At 49.2% G+C, this 20,046-nt stretch overlaps 1 protein-coding gene across 4 annotated transcripts in view; it reads left to right on the forward strand.

The window, feature by feature from the left end:
* ACO2 (aconitase 2) overlaps nucleotides 1–20,046 on the forward strand; it is a 60,166-nt gene that overhangs the window by 22,015 nt on the left and 18,105 nt on the right. For 3 of the 4 annotated variants that reach the window (XM_016939265.3, XM_063807926.1, XM_063807927.1), the window contains exons 2-3: nucleotides 8,898–9,034; nucleotides 16,958–17,216. In XM_016939265.3, coding sequence (XP_016794754.1) covers nucleotides 8,898–9,034; nucleotides 16,958–17,216 — 396 coding nt within the window. Of the gene's footprint in view, nucleotides 1–8,717; nucleotides 9,035–16,957; nucleotides 17,217–20,046 lie in introns of all 4 variants that reach the window. The other variant, XM_063807925.1, reaches the window with a different exon arrangement.

Genomic DNA, 20,046 nt, shown 5'->3' on the forward strand with positions numbered 1-20,046 from the left:
GAAAGTAGAAGCAACATCCTTTTTTTAAACTAATTGGTATTTATGTAACACCTCCTGTGTATCGGGCTTGCTTTTCAGAAGGGGGATTTTAGTTATGAATAAACAGAGACCATCTCTCCCTAGTGGAGCTTACAGACTAAAATATTTGGAGACAGACATCATCTCATGAATGAAGTCAAGGAGAGGTAAAGGGCATATATAATAGGAGGCTCTGATAGGGCTGGGGATTTGGAGAAGGATTCCCTGAGAAAGTGAAATGTATTTGGAGTTTGAAGGATCAACCGGATGTTCCCTAGGCAAAGGGCAGACTGGGAATGGAGGTGGACAGCAAACATTCCAAGCAGAAGAAAAACGGCATCTGTAAAGACCTGTGGCAGGTCCCTTTAGAATGTGTTCTGGTCAAGGAGGTTCATCACGTTCAGTGCCCTTGAGGAAGGCAGGTTCTGAATTTCTCAGATACCAGATAGATGAGATCCCACTGCCAGGGACCCATGAGCAGAAGGGGTTTGAGAGGGATGGGAGACTTTCCAAGGCAAATTCTAACAAATTACAAATAATCTGGAGAGGAGAAAGAGAGGCACCTAAATAAATCAGTTTAGAGTTTTAGAATGACTTGTCCAAAGTTGGAAGGGGGTCAGGTAACCAAGGAGGAACAGTGCCGAGCAGCTGGAATACATCAGAAGGGGGTCAGGAATGCCAAAGGACCTGATGAGCTAAGGCTTCTGGAAAATGCTAATCAGCCACAAGGGCCTTTAAAACTGTCTGCAGTAAGAAAAATAAGAGGCATGCTGCTTCTGGCAACATCCAGAGAACGAACACAATGTCACCACTTCTAGTTTTACGTTCATCTCCTTTATGGAGGAAACAATATAGTATAACACATGTGGAGTGCTTTTATTATGAATAGGCCATATGCCAAGCACTTTATGTAGATGATTTCATTTTTATCAATACTGTGAAGTTTATCTTCATTTTATTTATGGCAAAACTAAGATGTGGGGAGCTTAAATAACTTCCCCAGGGTCACAGCAGTTAAGTGGTGGAGCTGGGTTGGGCAATCTGACTATAGTTCTTCAATCCGAACTACCACACTGTGCTGGGAAAGGAGGGGCCATATGAGGTGAGAGGGACTGGCCGAGATTCTAGAGGTAGCAGGATCTAGAAGAAGTGATCCATCACAGAAGGAGAGACCTGAGCTTGCATCCTGGAGTCAACTGCATACCAGCTATCGAATTCTGACTTACCTCCCTGATCTCCAGTTTCCACATCTGTGAGATGGGAATAAGTTACTTGCACTGTTATATTGGGAATTCAAAATAGGCACAGAAAGTGCTTGGCATGGAACAGATGCTTAATTAGTAATTTTTTATTTTTATTCTAAAAGCAGGGTAAATACCCAAAGCTGGTCTTTTATTTATTTAACATATGAGAGATATGTGGTCCATGAATGAATGATATGTGGTGTCTTAGTCCATTTTGTGTTGCTATAACAGAATATCACATACTGGGTAATTTATAAAGGAATTTAGGCCGGGCGTAGTGGCTCATGCCTGTAATCCCTGCACTTTGGGAGGCCAAGGCAGGCGGATCACCTGAGGTCAGGAGTTTGAGACCAGCCTGGCCAACATGATGAAACCCCGTCTCTACTAAAAATACAAAAAATTAGGCCAGGCACAGTGGCTTATGCATATAATCCGAATACTTTGGGAGGCAGAGGCAGGCAGATCACCTGAGTTTGGGAGTTAAAGACCAGCCTGACCAACATGGTGAAACCCCATCTTTACTAAAAATACAAAATTAGCTGGGTGTGGTGGTGCATGCCTGTAATCCCAGCTACTCGGGAGGCTGAGGCAGGAGACTCGCTTGAACCTGGGAGGTAGAGGTTACCGTGAGCCGAGATCACGCCATTGCACTCCAGCCTGGGCAACAAGAGCTAAACTCCATCTCAAAAAAAAAAAAAAAGAAAATTAGCCAGGCGTCATGGCAGGCGCCTGTAATCCCAGCTACTCAGGAGGCTGAGGCGGAAGAATATCTTGAACCTGGGAGGCGGAGGTTGCAGTGAGACGAGATAGCGCCACTGTACTCCAACCTGGGCAACAAATGTGAAACTCCGTCTCAAAAAAAAAAAAAGAAAAGAAAAGGAATTTATTTCTTACAGTTCTGGAGGATGGGAAGTCCAAGATTGAGGGGCTGCATCTGGTGAGGGCCATCATGCTGTGTCATCACTTAGCAGAAGGCGTAAGGGCAAGAGAGAGGGGAGGAAGGGGGCCGGATTTATCCCTTTATCAGGAACCGACTCGCATGACAACTAACCCACTTCTGTAATAACAGCATTAATCCGGTCATGAGGGTAGCGCCCTTCTGACCTAATCGCCTCTTAAAGGCCCCACCTCTCAACACTGACATTGGTCATTGAGTTGCCAACACATAAACTTTGGGGGACACATTCAAACCCCAACACATGGTGGCCTTGCCCTTGAAGTTAGTCTACAGGGTAAGCATATTTCTTGCCCATGTGTAGAGAATGAAATTTAAAAAAAAAATACAGGGTAAGCATGTTGATATGGCCCCCTCTTTTAACAGTTTCCATGTGACATTTCATGCACTACAGCCTCTCACGGCTCTGAAGCCAGGAGTCAAGCTGAGATTTCCCCTGAGGACTGGAGAAGATAGGTGAACTGGCAAAGACTGAAAGTCTAGCTGTCTTTTACTTTTTTGTTGCAATGAGCAGATAGACTAGTGACAATGAGTGTTTCATCCTTACTAATTTATAAACCTAAGCTGTTCAATCTGGCAATTTAAAATTCAGTGACATAAAAAATTCCATTCCTTGGCTGGGTGCGGTGGCTCATCCCTGTAATCCTAGCACTTTGGGAGGCCGAGATGTGAGGATCTCTTGAGTCCAGGAGTTCGAGACCATCTTGGGCAACATGTTGTAAAAAATAAAATAAAAAGGCCAGGTGCGGTGGCTCACACCTGTAATCCTAGCACTTTGGGAGGCTGAGGCAGGCAGATCATCTGAGGTCAGGAGTTCGAGACCAGTCTGACCAATATGGCAAAACCTCCTCTCTACTAAAAGTACAAAAATTAGCCAGGTGTGGTGGCACATGCCTGTAACCCCAGCTACTTGGGAGGTGGAGACAGGAGAATTGCTTGAACCCTGGAGACAGAGGTTGCAGTGAGCTGAGATCACACCAGACAGCACAGATCTAGAACATGTTCATCAGGACAGGAAGTCCTCTTGGACAGCACTGGATGTTGAGAACAGACACTTTCACATAGTTGGAAAGCAGAACGGCACAGTGATTAAGGGTGAAATGTGTAGCTGATTTCATTTGTGTTTAACGCTGTGAAGTGTATCTCCATTAAGCACGGAGGTTTAAGGAGTTAAATGACTTGTCTGGGGCAACAGCAGGCACGTGGGTCACTCAGGCTGGATTTGGATCCCGCCTGAGATAATCATAGGAGCCGCTTCACTGGGTGGCTGTGAAGATTAGGCCATGTAATATATTCCAGGTGCGTCACACTGTGCTTGTCTCATATTAGAGACATCGTAGTCTTTCTTTACCCATAAGTTGTATTCTGTATCTTTTTTTTTTTTTTTTTTGAGTCAGAGTTTCGCTCTTGTTGCCTAGGCTGGAGTGCAATGGCGTGATCTCGGCTCACTGCAACCTCCACTTCCCGGGTTCAAGCGATTCTCCTGCCTCAGCCTCCTGAGTAGCTGGGATTATAGTCGTATGCCACCATGTCCGGCTAATATTGTATATTTAGTGGAGATGGGGTTTCACCACGTTGGTCAGGCTGGTCTTGAACTCCTGACCTCAAGTGATCCGCCTACCTCGGCCTCCCAAAGTACTGGGATTACAGGCGTGAGCCACTGCGCCAGGCTGTATTCTGTATCAACATATGATTTTGTCCTTTTTGTTTTTTGAGACAGAGTCTCACTCTGTCACCCAGGCTGGAGTGCAATGGCGGGATCTCGGCTCACTGCAACCTCTGCCTCCTGGGTTCAAGCAATTCTCCTGCCTCAGCCTCCGGAGTAGCTGGGATTACAGGCGTCTGCCACCACACCCTGCTAATTTTTGTATTTTTAATAGAGATGGGGTTTTACCATGTTGGCCAGGCTGGTCTCGAACTCCTGACCTCAGGTGATCCACCCGCCTCAGCCTCTCAAAGTGCTGGAATTATAGGCGTGAGTCTCCGCACCCAGCCTGTTTTGTTTTGAGACAAGGTCTTGCTCTGTTTCCCAGGCTGGAGTGCAGTGGTGAGATCATAGCTCACTGCAGTCTGGAACTCATGGGCTCAAGTGACCCTCCTGCCTCAGCCTCTTGAGCAGCTGGGACTATAGGTGTATGCCACCATGCTCAGCTAATTTATGTTTTATTTTATTTTGTAGAAACAAGGTCTTGCTGTCTTGCCCAGGCTGGTCTTGAACTCCTGGGCTCAATTGATCCTCCTGCCTCAGCCTCCCAAAGTGTTGGGATTACAGGTGTGAGCCACTGTGCCTGGCCTGTTTTGTCCTTGACAGGTCTTGCTATGTTGGCCGGGTTGGTCTTGAATTCCCGGTCTCAAGCAATCTTCCTGTGTCTGAAAGTGCTAGGATTACAGGCATGAGCCACCGCTCCTGGCCCAGCATTATTTCTTAAGCCCATCTACGTATTGATAAGTAGTCTGTAGTTTGCTTAACCGTGCCCTGGCTGTTGGGAATTGGGGCTTTGCCTTTTCCCGGTACTATAGATAAGATTACAATGTATTGTCTTGCCTACTGACCAGGCAATAGGTATTGTTACAGTTATTTTTCTTTCTTTTTTTTTTTTTTTTGAGACGGAGTCTTGCTCTGTCGTCCAGGCTGGAGTGCAGTGATGTGATCTCGGCTCACTGCAAGCTCCACCTCCTGGGTTCATGCCGTTCTCCTGCCTCAGCCTCCCGAGTAGCTGGGGCTACAGGCGCCCGCCACCACGCCATAGTAGAGACGGGGTTTCACCATGTTAGCCAGGACTGTCTCGATCTCCTGACCTCGTGATCCACCCACCTCGGCCTCCCAAAGTGCTGGGATTACAGGCGTGAGCCACCGCGCTCGGCCACAGTTGTTTTTATTTCTAAGGAAACTGAAACTTAGGGCAATTAATTTGTAAAAATAAAGAAACAGGTTGGTAATTTCACATTGGAAAGCTGTCTGAGATTTGTTAGTAAGTGAAAAAGATGAGTTGCAGGCCAGGTGTGGTGGCTCACACCTGTAATCCCAGCACTCTGGGAGGCCAAGGTGGGTGGATCCCTTGAGGTCAGGAGTTTGAGACCAGCCTGGGCAACGTGGTGAAACCCCATCTCCACCAAGAAAGTACAAAAATTAACCGGGTGTGGTAGTGCACGCCTGTAGTGCCCAGCTACTTGGGGGACTGAGGCAGGAGAATTGCTTGAACCTGGGAGGCAGAAGTTGCCATGAGCTGAGATCGTGCCACTACACTCCAGCCTGGGTGATGAGAGCAAGACCCTGTCTCAAAAAAAAAGAAAAAGAAAAAGAGTTGCAGAACAACTTGTATGGTTTCTCATTTGTGTGTAGAACATGGTGGGGGTAGCTGTGTGTACACTTAGGAACGCACAGGGTAATAATCACGGAAACGTACTCAGTACTTTATATAATCCCTCCAGATCCTCACAATAGCTCTGTGAAGAAATGATTGCTTGGAGAGGTTAAATTGTCCAGGATCAGTAAGTTGTGGGGCCATCCTTAAACCCAGGGCTCTGCTACTCCATCTACCGCATGCACTGGGCTCCTCCACCCGTCACAGGGATAGCGTTTATCACTGCAGCAGAAATACACTACCTTCTTCCTATGCACACGCACTGTGGAAGGTCCTTTGACGTCATGTCATTGGTGGGTTCTTTGCACCTACCCAGTGAGGCAGGCAGTGAGCAGCCATCAGTCAGGTTTGAGCTTGAGGGCAAATGGATGTGAAGTCTGGACTGGGGATGTCGCCCATGCCATAGGTTAGAATGGGTGATGGTCAGGGGTGCTGTTTCAGAATGTGGCCTGTTCTTACTGCTGGGTGACTTGAACAGGGAATGGCTGCTCTGGGTACATACTGGGTTCAGGTGCTGAGATTGACAGCGTTTGGATTATATATCCAGGTGACATACAGAAGGGAGCCTGGGGCAGTGGCTTCAGCTTTGCCTCTTCCCTTACCCAAGGTATGACGAGGAACACCAACCACCTAGAAAGGAAGCAGCTCTTCCCTTCTTGCTGTCATTTCTTTTTTCTTTTTTTTTTCGAGACGGAGTTTCGCTCTGTCACCCAGGCTGGAGTGAAGTGGGGTGATCTTGGCTCACTGCAACCTCTGCCCCCTGGGTTCAAGCAATTCTCCTGCCTCAGCCTCCTGAGTAGCTGGGATTATAGGTGCCCGCCACCACGCCCAGCTAATTTTTGTGTTTTTAGTAGAGACAGGGTTTCACCACGTTGGCCAGGCTGGTTTCAAATTGCTGACCTCAGGCGATCCACCTGCCTCGGCCTCCCAAAGTGCTGGGATTACAGGTGTGAACCACTGCGCCCGGCCTCTTGCTGTCATTTCTTTGGATTCATTTATTCTTCTCTGGTAACAAGGTACCCTTGAAGGTTGTTATTCATAGTTTAAGATTAACTAATACAGGCCCGGTACATGCCTGTAATCTCTGCTTTGGGAGGCTGAGGCGGGAGGATTGCTTGAGGCCAGGAGTTTGAAATCAGCCTGGGCAATGTAGTGAGACCCTATCACTACAAAAAATAAACATAAAAGAATTAGGGTGGGCGCAGTGGCTCACGCCTGTAATCCTAGCACTTTGGGAGGCCGAGGCAGGTGGATCACCTGAGGTCAGGAGTTCAAGACTAGCCTGACCAATATGTAGAAACCGCATCTCTACTAAAAATACAAAAATTAGCAAAGTGTGGCGGCGTGTGCCTGTAGTCCCAGCTACTTGGGAGGCTGAGACAGGAGAGTTACTTGAACCCGCGAGGTGGAGATTGCAGTGAGCCAAGATCATGCCACTGCACTTCAACCTGGGCAACAGAGCAAGACTCCCTTTAAAAAAAAATAAAAAAAATATTGGGAGGCCGAGGCAGGCGGATCACGAGTTCAAGAGATCGAGAACATCCTGGCCAACATGGTGAAACCCTGTCTCTATTAAAAATACGAAAATTAGCTGGGCATGGTGGTGGGTGCCTATAGTCCCAGCTACGCGGGAGGCTGAGGCAGGAGAAGTGCTTGAACCTGGGAGGCGGAGGTTGCAGTGAGCTGAGATCGCTCCACTGCATTCTAGCCTGGCGACAGAGCAAGAATCCATCTCAAAAATAAGTAAATAAACAAATAATTGGGTGTAGTAGTGTGCGCCTGTAGTCCCAGCTACCGAGGAGGCTAAGATGGGAGGATCATTTGAAGTCAGGAGTTTCAGACTGCAGGGAAGTATGATCTTGCCCCTGCACTCCAGCCTGGACAACAGAACAAGACACTATCTCTTAAAAAAAAAAATTAACTAATACAGATCCCACCATAACAATCATTTATTTATTGCTGTGTAACAAATTGCCCCCAAACTTAAAGGCTTAAAACAGCAACAAGCATTTATCTCATATTTTTGTGGGCCAGGAATTTGGGAGTGGCTTGGCTGGGTGGTTCTGGCTTGGGGCCTCTCCAGAAGTTGCAGTGAAGATGTCAGCCGGGGCTAGCCATCTGACGGGTTGAACCGGGGCTGGAGCATTCGCTTGCAAGATGGCTCACTCACACCTGGCAAGGTGGTGCTGGTTATTGGCAAGAGGCCCCTGTTCCTGTCTAGGTGGGCCTCTCCCAGGATTGCTTAACAATATGGGGACTGTCTTCCCCCAGAGCAATCCAAGAGAGAGAGCAAGCCAGGCAGAAGCTGTTCTTCTTATGACCTAGTCTCGAAGTCCAATAGCATCACTTGTCACATTCTATAAAGTAGAAGTAAGTCCGCCACACATTCAAAGGGAGGGTAATGGCTGGGCACGGTGGCTCATGCCTGTAATCCTAGCACTTTGGGAGGCCGAGGCAGATGGATCACTTGAGGTCAGGAGTTTGAGACCAGCCTGGCCAACGTGGTGAAACCCCGTCTCTACTAAAAATACAAAAATTAGACAGGCATGGTGGTGCATGCCTGTAATCCCAGCTACTGGGAAGCTGAGGCAGGAGAATTTGAAGCTTATACCCAGGAGGCGGCGGTATCAGTGAGCCGAGACCCCACCACTGCACTCCCACCTGGGCGGCAAGACTCCGTCTCAAAAAAAAAAAAAAGGAAGGGAATTAGGCACCACCTTTTGAAGGGATGAGGAAACATCCAAAGCTCACGCACAGGGTTTTCCTCATTCATTCTTCCCTCTGACCCATGGATATTTGTTGAATCTCCAGTATGTGCCAGGTAGTCCAGACATAGAGATGAGTAAGATAAATAAGGCTTGATCTCAACCCTCAAGAAGCTTATAGTGCAGGTAGACTAATAGCTATGGTTTGGATAGTGTTTTACAGCTTAATGAGCACTTTCACTTATGGTCTTATTTAACCTTCCCAGTACCCCGTGTGATCACCAGAGCTGGTTATATCCCTCTTTTCTATCTCCTCTGGGTTTTAGTCAATGAGGGCTTTTCTTACATTGATACACCTTACATGATAGAACTTGACTTTGATCCCAGCGATTTTTGTCTATAAATCCCTTGCACTTTTTTCCTACCCCAGGCTGTGTTCCTTGTGGCTGCTTTGTCATCCCTGTCCTGCAGATGAGGAAGCTGAGGCTGCAGTTACTGAACAGCTCTTGACACTTTAATTCCTGGATTTTTTTCACCATACTGAGCTGCCCTCGGGGATGGACTCTCCTAAGTGCTCCATTGACAGTGGCTGTCATGTTTCTTCTTGCAGAAAGCTCTGGGTGTGCGGCAGTACCATGTGGCCTCAGTCCTGTGCCAACGGGCCAAGGTGGCGATGAGCCACTTTGAGCCCAACGAGTACATCCATTATGACCTGCTAGAGAAGAACATTAACATTGTTCGCAAACGGTAAGGCTGCAGATGGGAGGCTGTGACTGTCAAGGGCATTGCGTCTGCTGCCTGCCCGTCAGGCAGAGAAGGAGGTGTTTTGTGAAGGATGCTTGGTGATAGTGGCAGGGTCAAGGTATTCAAGGTACAAAGGTTTCTGCTGAGGAAAGGCATTCCAGATCAGTGGTGTAACTTCTGTCCTCTCTGCCAAGGGAGAATCTGTGTTATCAAGAAGCCTCTAGATGTGAACCACAGCCAGCTCTCCGAGACACTTTGGCGCTATAACCTGAACCTCCCAACCTTTTCAGGGCAGGCTGCTGACCCTTGGCCTGCCCTCTGGAAGCCACCAGGCCCAGTGCCTGGAGAATCATCTTCTATTTCCTCTTCAGTGCACAGGCACAGAGGAGAGCTCAGGTCTGAGACCCAGAAGATAAACTAAGATGGGACCTTTTTAATTTAATTTAATTTTATTTTATTTTATTTATATATATTTGAGGCAGAGTATATATATATTTTTATATATAAAATAAAAAAATATATAAATATATGTATATTTGAGGCATAGTCTCGCCCTGTTGCCCAGACTGGATTGCAGTGGTGCAATCTTGGCTCACTGCAACCTCTGTCTCCCCAGTTGGAACGATTCTTGTGCCTCAGCTTCCTGAGTAGCTGCAATTACAGGCATCTGCCACCACACCCGGCTGATTTTTGTAGTTTTAGCAGAGATGGGGTTTTGCCATGTTGCCCAGGCTGGTCTCGAATTCCTGAGCTCAAGCAATCAGCTTGCCTCGGCTTCCCAAAGTCCTGGGATTATAGACGTAAGCCACTGCGCCTGGCCTATTTTATTTTATGATTTTATGTTATGTTATTTTATTTTTTGAGACAGTCTCACTCTGGTCCAGGCTGGAGTACAGTGGTGCAGTCTCGGCTCACTGCAACCTCCGCCTCCCAGGTTCCAGCAATTCTCATGCCTCAGCCTCCCGAGTAGCTGGGACTACAGGGACGCACCACGATGCCTGGCTAATTTTTTGTATTTTTGTGGAGATGGGGTTTCATCATGTTGGCCAGGCTGGCCTCAAACTCCTGACCTCAGGTGATCCACCTGCCTCAGCTTCCCAAAGTGCTGGGATTACAAGTGTGAGCCACTGTGCCCAGCTGGGACTATTTTTTTTTTTTTGAGATAGGGTCTCACTCTCTTGCCCACGCTGGAGTGTAGTGGCACGATCACAGCTCACTGCAACCTCAATCTCGTGGGTTTGAGTGATCCTCCCACCTCAGCCTCCTGAGTACCTGGGACCACAGGCGTGAGCCACCATGCTCACCTAGTTTTTTTATTTTTTGTAGAGATGGGGTATCGCCATATTGCCACCGATCTCGAACTCCTGGGCTCAAAACTATTCTCCCACCGTGGTCTCCCAAAGTGCTGGGATTACAGGCGCGAGCCATGGTGCCTGGCCTAAGGTGGGATCTTGAGCATGTCTTTTTTCTGGACCTCATTTTCCTCACTTGGTAAAATGGCAGTCAGCTCCGCCCTGCTGTCCTGTGTGCCAGGTCCTGGGTTAGATGCTGCCACCAAAAGGATGAATAAAGTACCACAGAGGATGAGGAGTCGGGGCTGGCAGTGCACACCAGCCTGCACTGCCACACTTCCACCTTGCTCTTCATCAGGCATGAAGGAGAGCTGTCATAGAAGTTTGCTTTGATTGATTGGAACCTGAACAACTGCAGATGGGGCTGTGCCCTTGCCTGCCTGGTGGCTTCTTTGATACTGACAGTGGTGATCCTGGGAGAGAACAAATCTGAGTCTACCCACTGGGTAGCTGAGGCTCAGCTGGAGAAGGAACCTGCTCACAACCATGCAGTGCATGAGTGGTGGTGTCTCGTCTTTGTACCCTCCAGTGCTCTAACCACTACCCCATACTCCCTTTCTCATGCCACTTTGCTTTCTGTCTACTGGTATCCCCACTTCGGTTTTAAGGGTAGGAACTTCCTTAATCTGGATCTCCAGCCTCCAGCACAACATCATCTAATTATAGTAAAGGACCTATTGTTTGTCAAGGACGGCTGTGACAGGAGTACCCACCTTGTTGTCCAGTCTGGCCTGGGTACTTGACACACATTATTTCTGTTCTCAGCAACCCCTGTAGGTTGTTGCTTTCCATCTCTGCCCCCCACCATTCTGCAGGGAACAAAATTGAAAGTCAGGTTGGGGAAATACCCTAAGGCCATACATGTATTGAGTGACTGACCCCACACTCAAGCCTGGGTCTCTGTGACTCCAGGGCTTGTTCTTGTGGGTTTCTTCTGGGCTCCATGTTAGAATCACCTGGGAAGCTTTAAAAATGACGGACACCTGGGCCCCACTCCCAGCAATTCTGATTCAAGTGATCTAGGCATTGCTATTCAAAATGTGGTCCATGGGCCAGCAGCATTGGCATCACCTAGGAGCTTGTTAGAATTCCAGCATCTTAGACCCCACTCCAGACCCACTGAGTCAGAACCGGCCATTTAACAGGATCCCCAAGGGACTTACGTGCCTGTCAAAATGTGAGAAGCACTGGCCCGTTCCCCAGCAGGTCCCATAGTGCAGTCAGGACGAAGAACCACTGTCCCTGTCAATATAGGACGTTGTATTTATTCTTGGAGCTCTCACACCGCTGCTCAGTGGAAAAGTGATAGATTTTTCTTTACTCTGTAAAACACTTCCACCTTGCTTTCATCAGGTATGAAGGAGAGCTGTCATAGAGATTTGTTGTTGTTTTTGTTTGTTTCTGTTTTAGACTGAGCCTCACTCTGTCACCCAGGCTGGAGTGCAGTTGTGCAATCTCGGCTCACTGCAACCTCCACCTCCCAGGCTCAAGCGATTGTCCTGCCTCAGCCTCCTGAGTAGCTGGGATTACAGGCGTGCATCACCATGCCCAAGTAATTTTTGTATTTTTAGTAAAGATGGGGGTTTCACCATGTTGGCCAGGTTGGTCTCGAACTCCTGACCTCAAGTGATCCACCTGTCTCAGCCTCCCAAAGTGCTGGGATTACAGGTGTGAGCCACTGCGCCTGGCCTTTTTTTTAATTAATAAAAAAAAAATTTTTAAAGATGGGCTGCCCAAGCTGGTCTTGAACTCCTAGGCTGAAGTGATCCCCCTGCCTTTGGCCTCCCAAAGTGTTGGGATTACAGGCCTGAGCCACTGTGCCGAGCAAGAGGTTCGCTTTGAGATAACTTGACAACAGAGTATTATTCACTATTTAGTTTTTGCATTAAACAATTAATAACAACAACAAAATACCCTTTAAGGCACTGGGAGTTTTTTAGTTTTAATTTTATCATTAAAATTGACAACTACAACAATATTTTTCCTTGCTTACTTTTATTCCAACCTTGCTTTGCAACCAGAAAAGTCCAATAACTTTTTTTCTTTTTTTTTTAAAGTCCAATAACTTTGAACATTTTCCAGATTAGTACAGACGAGGGGATTGTTCTCTGTTTTCTTTTTTTTTGAAACGGAGTCTCGCTCTGTTGCCCAGGCTGGCTGGAGTACAGTGGCACGATCTCGGCTCACTGCAACCTCTGCCTCCCAGGTTCAAGTGATTCTCCTGCCTCAGCCTCCCGAGTAGCTGGGATTACAGGCGCCTGCCACCACGCCCAGCTAATTTTTGTATTTTTAGTAGAGAAGGGGTTTCACCATGTTAGCCAGGATGGTCTCAATCTCCTGACCTTGTGATCCACCCGCCTCAGTCTCCCAAAGTGCTGGGGTGACAGGTGTGAGCCACCACACCTGGTCTGTTCTCTGTTTTCATTGTTGCCACAGAGCAGGTCTCAACAAGGTGGGGGGTGGTCAGTTTTGTCCCTAGGGCCCATTTGGTGATGTCTAGAGATATTTTTCGTTGTCATAACTTGGCTGGGGTTGGGGCTTACTGTTACCCAATGGGTAACCAGGAATACTACCAAGCATCCTACAGCGCACAGGGCAGCCCCACAACAAAAGAACTCTGCGGCCCAAATAGGTTCATAGTGCCCTGGCTGAGAAACCCTGACATGGAGAAAGAGGGCAGAGGTGAGGTTATGCTAAAAAGAATTATATTCTAGCCGGGTATGGTAGCCCACGCCTGTAATCCCGGCACTTTGGGAGGCCGAGGCAGGCGGATCACTTAAGGCCAGGAGTTTGAGACCAGCCTGGCCAACATGGTGAAACACTGTGTCTACTAAAAGTACAAAAAAATTAGTCAGGCATGGTGGCGAGCGCCTGTAATCCCGGCCACTCGGGAGGCTGAGGCAGGAGAGCCGCTTGAACCCAGGAGGTGGATGTTGCAGTGAGCTGAGACCACACCACAGCACTCCAGCCAGAGTGGTGTCTCTGGTGACAGAGGAAGAGACTCTGGCTCAAAAAATAAAAATAAAAAAGCATTCTATTCTAAGAATTTTTTAGAAGGCCAGGGGACTTGCTGGGTGACTTCTCTTCCACCTTGTGTCTCCAACAGAAGGGGTCTAAGTCTGTTCTTGAGAACTGGATCTGTGTCATCTGGAGAGCAGAGGGACAGATGGATATGAAGACCCATTTTGTCATCCTCAGTTAATCCTCAGGGACATTCAATGATGAACCCATCCTAAAGCTTCAGCATTGCTGAGCTTTTTTATATAGCTTCAATCATTTGCTTCCAAAGTCTTGGGTTTTTAAGCCCATGTGCTATTTTTTGTCTCCCTCGGGGCCCAGAAGGAGGGGCTGTGAGTCATTGCCCGTACACCAGCCTTGGCGGTGCTGCCGCAATCGGCGCAGGCTGTACCTCAGGCTAGTGCTATTTTTATTCGTAGAGATGCTCAGAGTTGCCAGTTGGTCTGCTGTTGCCAGCAGATCCAGCACCTTAGGGAACTTTTTTTTTTTTTTTTTTTTTTGAGGTAGGGTCTTGCTCTGTTACCCAGGCTGGAGTGCAGTGGTTCGATCATGGCTTACTGCAGCCTTGACCTTCTGGGGTCAATCCATCCTCCCACCTCAGCCTTCCCAGTATCTGGGACTATAGGCACATGCCACCATGCCTGGCTTCTTTTTATGTTTTTTGTACAGGTGGAGTTGCCCAGGCTAGTCTCAAAACGCCTGGACTCAAGTGATCTGTCTGCCTCGGCCTCCTAAAGTGCTAGGATGACAATCGTGAGCCACCACACCCAGCTGGGAACTCTTACTTTGAAGAGGTTGGGTAAACTTGGGGGTGAGGGACTGGAACCCAGCTTGCGAAGGAAGTTTCTCTGCCATCTCACTATGCATATTGATGATAACAGTAATGATAACTGAGAAAGGACGAGGTGGCTCACACCTGTAATCCCAGCTCTTCGGGAAGATCACGTGAGCCTAGGAGTTCAAGACCAGCCTGGTCAATACAGTGAAAACCCATTTCTACAAAAATAAAATAAATAAATAAATAAAATTAGCCAATGTGGTGGTGCGTGCCTATAATCCCAGTTACTCAGAGGCTGAGGTGGGAGGATCGCTTGAGCCTGAAAGGTTGAGGCTGCAGTGAGCTACGATTGTGCCACTACACTCCAGCCTGGGTGACAGAGCAAGACCCTGTCTCAAAATAATAACAACAATAATAATAATAATAATAATAATAATAATAATGGAACATTCACCATGTGCTGGCCCTATTCCAGATTCCAGGTGTGGAGAGACCGGGTAGATTAGTGTCAGGAGCACAGCCGTAGGGCCACACTGCTGCCTCTTCGTGGTCCAGCTGTACCCCTCACTGGCTTCGTGTTCTGGAGCAAAGCTACTCTGTCCCTCTGTGCTGCAGCTTCCTCATCTGTGCTGTGAGGATAAAATGAGTTTTATACATGAAAATACTTAAGATAATGCTGAGCTGAAAGTAAATGCTACGATAACGCTGGTCTCTAGTGACAGAAAGCCAATCAGTAGTGGCAAAGGGGTGGGAGGGAGTTAACCAAGGGGTGGGGAAACTTGAAGGAGAGATGGTCAGTATCTTGATTGTGGTGCTGGTTTCACAGGTGTATACAGTGTCAAAACTTAGCAAATTGTGTACCTTAAATATGCAGTTTATTGTATGCCAATTATACCTCTGTTTAAAGCTGTTTAAAAATGAAAGGCTATAGAAGTGGAAGCTGTTATCTCATCCCAGTGCAAGCCCTGGTATTTAGAGATGGGCTGGCTGAGCTGAGGAGAGCAGTTGCTTATCTTGTTAAATAGTGGTTTCAGTAATAGGTCAGGTTTGGGCTTTTTTGTTTTTTTTTGGTTTGTTTGTTTTTATTAGAGACAGCATGTCACTCTGTTGCTCAAGCTGGAGTGCAGTGATGTGATCAGGGCTCACTGCAGCCTTGATCTCCTGGGCTTAAGTGATCCTCCCGCCTCAGCCTCCTGCGTAGTTGGGACTACAGGCACGCATCACCCTGTCTGGCTCATTCTTTTTTTTTTTTTTTTTTTTTGAGATAGAGTCTTGCTCTATTGCCCAGGCTGGAGTGCAGTGGCGCTATCTCAGCTCACTGCAAGCTCCGCCTCCCGGTTTCACACCATTCTCCTGCCTCAGCCTCCCGAGTAGCTGGGACTACAGGCGCCCGCCACCACGCCCGGCTAATTTTTTTGTATTTTTAGTAGAGACAGTGTTTCACCATGTTAGCCAGGATGGTCTCCATCTCCTGACCTCATGATCCGCCCGTCTCGGCCTCCCAAAGTGCTGAGATTACAGGCATGAGCCACCGCACCCAGCCTCATTCTGTTTTTTATAGAGACAAGGTCTCACTCTGTTGTCCAGGCTGATCTTGAACTGGCCTCAAGCGATCCTCCTGCTTTGGTCTCCCAAAATGCTAGGATTACAGGCGTGAGCCACCACACCAGGCCCCCAGGTCAGGGTTAAACTCAGAGCTTCTGACTCCCAGTCTGAAACTTTTTTCTTGGCCTCAAACAATAGGACAGAGCCTGTCAGGTGTGGGTTGAACTCTGCTCCTCCCTAGGAAGGAAGTCTCAAGCTTGGCCTAGGCTTTGAGAATTCTGGGGGGCAGAGCGTGAGGTCCGAAAGGGGCTGTTGTGGCAGGCAGGGCGGCCACAACAGCCCCTTTGCTCTGTTGTGTGGGTGCAGCCGGGAGTCAGCCGGAACGTTGAGCCTGGCAGGGAGAGTGGACCCGCGCAGAGCTCAGTCTAGATGGCTGGGAGGCTTGTGGGGAGAAGATGGTTGAGTCCTGACAGGGCCGGACCCCAGGGCAGGTTTGGACTGCCATTTTGGCTCTGATGAGGAAGGGAGGGGTGGGGCCTCCGGGGAAATGGGGTCTAGGAGGAGGAGGAGCTGTGAGAGGCCAGTGGCAGTGACCCGGTCTCTGTTCTTGAAAACTGACAGATACTCCTGTCTATGTCTGGAGCTAATGGGCAAAGTCTTAGTGTCATAGTTGGGTAGCCAGGCATCCCAGGCCTGAGGTGTGGAGGGTTGTAGATGGCGGACAGGGTGGACAGGTGAAGGGGATGCTGGTCCTGATTCCCTGTGCCTTAGTGGGGCTGAGGGCACAGAGGGAAGTAGCGAAATCTAGCTGTGAACTTGGTCACTCTGCTGAGCCTGTTTCTTGGTTGTTGTTAAATGGCTTTCTTGGTTGTTGTTGTTAAATGGCAGGAATGATGAGATATGCATGTTGCGGGGACTTAGTAGGAATTACGATGCTGGGAAAGCCAGGATCCTTTGAAAAGAACCAGCGCTGCCCTCTTGTGATGTTGTCATTCACTTACTCATCAAGTAATTGTGGAGCACCTAACAAGTGCCAGGTGCTGCGGGAGGTGAGGAGGTGGTGCAGTGAACAGGACCCAGCAGTCCCCACCCAAGTGGAACGTTGAGGTCCTGAGTTCAGACTCCCTGTCCCTGGCCACTGTTGAGGTTGCCACATGGACTGAGAGGGAGAGGCAGGGCGGGAGGAGGCCGTGCAGCTAGCACCAGGCCACCCTTTTGCTCTTCTCCCCACAGACTGAACCGGCCGCTGACCCTCTCGGAGAAGATAGTGTATGGACACCTGGATGACCCCGCCAGCCAGGAAATCGAGCGGGGCAAGTCGTACCTGCGGCTGCGGCCGGACCGTGTGGCCATGCAGGATGCGACGGCCCAGATGGCCATGCTCCAGTTCATCAGCAGCGGGCTGTCCAAGGTGGCTGTGCCATCCACCATCCACTGTGACCATCTGATTGAAGCCCAGGTTGGGGGCGAGAAAGACCTGCGCCGGGCCAAGGTGAGCGGAAGGTGGCTTTGGGGGTGGGCAAGTGGACAAGACTGGGCGAGAGGCCTCACCCTCACACTGGAGCAAACCAGGGCATTGCCTCCAAATTCTCACACCTCTTTGGACTGGTCTGCTTTTAAAACTTGATTTTACTTGTTTCTCTTTCTAAAAATACCACTTGCTCATTATGTTAAAAAATACAGAGGAAGCCTAAAGAAAGAAAAAATCATCCTTGACCTTACCACACTGCAGGTCCTTTTTCTGTCCTGTTGGAGGATGATGTGGATCCTGCCAGGTGCTCTGGAAGGGGCCATGCAGGCCTCCCTGTCTGCCTGAGCAGTGAGGGGTGCATCTTAGCATAGTTTGCCAGCATCCCATTTGCACCCACTCCCGCTCTCCTCTGACCCTCCAAGGACCCTCTCCGGGAGGTAGGCGTGCTAGGGTCACTATTTGTAAATTTGAGGCGGCAGTGGCATCATACTTGAGTTCTGTAACTACATGAGGGCACGATTAGGGCTCAGTGCTGATCCTGGCTCCCACTCTGGTGCTCTGTCACTGAGGAGCCTCCTTTGGGGTCCATTCTTCTGTGAGTTTTGCTTAACTACATGGGGGTGGCTGTATGCCATGCTGAAGGCTTTTCCCCCACCCTTCTATGAAATCGAGTTCCTGCTCCTTCTCCCAGGCTCGGCTTGTGGGACCTTTGTGTCAGCCTGCTCTTGGCAACAGCGGGCCTCTCTCTCCCAGCTCTGGGCCTCCCCACTCTCCAGCCCCTGCAGTGGGAGTGGGTCCCCCTCACGGGGAGGGGCGTTGGCAGGAGCTGAATGCTGGCAGGGCTGCGGCCTGTGGGCATGTGATTGAAAGTGCTCCAGCTCCCAGGGTCAGCATGGCTCAAAGCCTCCCAGCCCCATGGGAAACACTCGGGGCGGCGCTCTCACTCAGACCCTCTCTTCCACCCTGGCCCCCTGGTGGTATCCTGGCTCCACAGTGGCTCTTTCCCCTCAGCTGAAAGGACAGTCCTGCCTGCCGGCCGGCGGTTTCCACATTAGCAACAACACTGGTGGGGGTAATAATGTTACAGGAGCTCCCACAGTGCCGGGAACTGCACGTGGCCGGGAACGTGGGTCCTCTGCAGCCCTGGGGACAGCTGCCCACAACAGGGCTGCTACCTTCTGGGGCTGGCTTTCTGCTTGCTTTATGGGCTCAGAGTGAATCTTCTGGAGATGAGATGCACACTCATAGCATTCAGAGCTCATTCCCTCATGCGTTCAACAAATTGAACATTCTTTATGTGCCAGGCACTGGGCTAGGTACTGAGGTTCAGTGTGAACAAGTCAGGCAGGGGCCCTGCCTTCAGGGATCTGCTTGTGGGTGTGGACACTAAACAATGGCCGAGGTAGGTAACTGCAGATCTGGGTATGTGTTAGGAAGGGAAAGTGCGGGACTTGGTCAGTATAAAAAAGAGGTCTAATTTAGATGCTGGGGGAAAGAGAGAGCTTCTTTGAGGATGTGACAGATAACCTGAGGACTGAACATACGAGTTGCATTGACTGGAGGAAGAACATGCTAGAAAGAACAGCATTTGCAAAGACCCTGAGCCAGGAAGAAACTTGATGCTTTTGTGGAAGTGAGAGGGGGCCTGTACTGCTGGAGTTCTCTGTGTTTGGACGAGCGGGTGGTATGAGGTGGGCAGGGGCAGCCAGGAACGCGAGGGCTGTGGGAACGCTATGGTCACCATCCTCAGAGTCCTAGAACGGTTTAAGCGGGGAAAGAATATGGTCTTTTTTTTTTTTTTTTTTTGAGACAGAGTCTTGCTCTATCCCCCAGGCTGGAGTGCAGTGACACACAATCTCGGCTCACTGCAACCTCTGCCTCCTGGGTTCAAGCGATTCTCATGCCTCACCCTCCCGAGTAGCTGGGATTACAGGCACCGACCACCATACCTGGCTAATTTTTGTATTTTTACTAGAGACAGGGTTTCACCACGTTGGCCAGGCTGGTTTCAAACTCCTGACCTCAGGTGATCCACCCACCTCGGCCTCCCAAAGTGCTGGGATTATAGGTGTGAGCCACCACGCCCGGCCTAGAATGTGGTCATTATTACGTGTATTTGTAAAGTGTCCCTCTGGCTAGGGCTCAGAGAGGCAGTGACCTGTCTAGGGTCACAGAACCAGAGATGGATCCAGGCTGAGTCCAGGCCGAGACTCTGGCACCAGTCTGGGGTCCTCCCACACCCCTTCCTCACACTTAACACAGACGTGTAGTCACATGCGCCCAGACACGACCACAGCCTCCTGTCCTGGATACCAATTTCATAAGTGACTGATTTGTAAATGAAAAAGCTGATGTATTAATTATTAATTGGAAAGAGACTGCTCTGGAAACCCACATTCTTTGCCATTCTCTTACCTGGGGGAACCGAGTGGGCCTTCAGAGGGCACACACTGGTCTGGAGTTTCAGTGAAGGGGTGTGTGGTTTGAGTGTATCTTATCAAGGGTCCGAGGGCACTGGCTGGGGTCCCTTCTCTGAAGCATCGCTCTCCCATGCCAGAGGCTGGCAGGTCCCATTTCCTAGTTCCTCCTTTGAGACTCAGTAGAGTCCACTAGAATCCCACCCTTTTGTTACTGGGGTCAGTCTCACTGACCCCACACAGGGACCTCCCATGTCTTCCAGATAAACCCTGGCCTCACATCTGCTGTGCAGTGGGCCCTTCCCTGTCCCTCAAGGAAGCTTCCTTCAGATTAGGCAGGATGGCTGCAGCCCGTGTCATCATTTCGTTTGGCTGAAACCTCCTTTTCAGAACAGTGGTCCATTCGACAGCCTTCCATTTGGGCCCATCAAACA

The sequence above is a fragment of the Pan troglodytes genome, chromosome 23 (assembly GCF_028858775.2).
Source record: "Pan troglodytes isolate AG18354 chromosome 23, NHGRI_mPanTro3-v2.0_pri, whole genome shotgun sequence".
Classification (NCBI taxonomy): Eukaryota; Metazoa; Chordata; class Mammalia; order Primates; family Hominidae; genus Pan; species Pan troglodytes.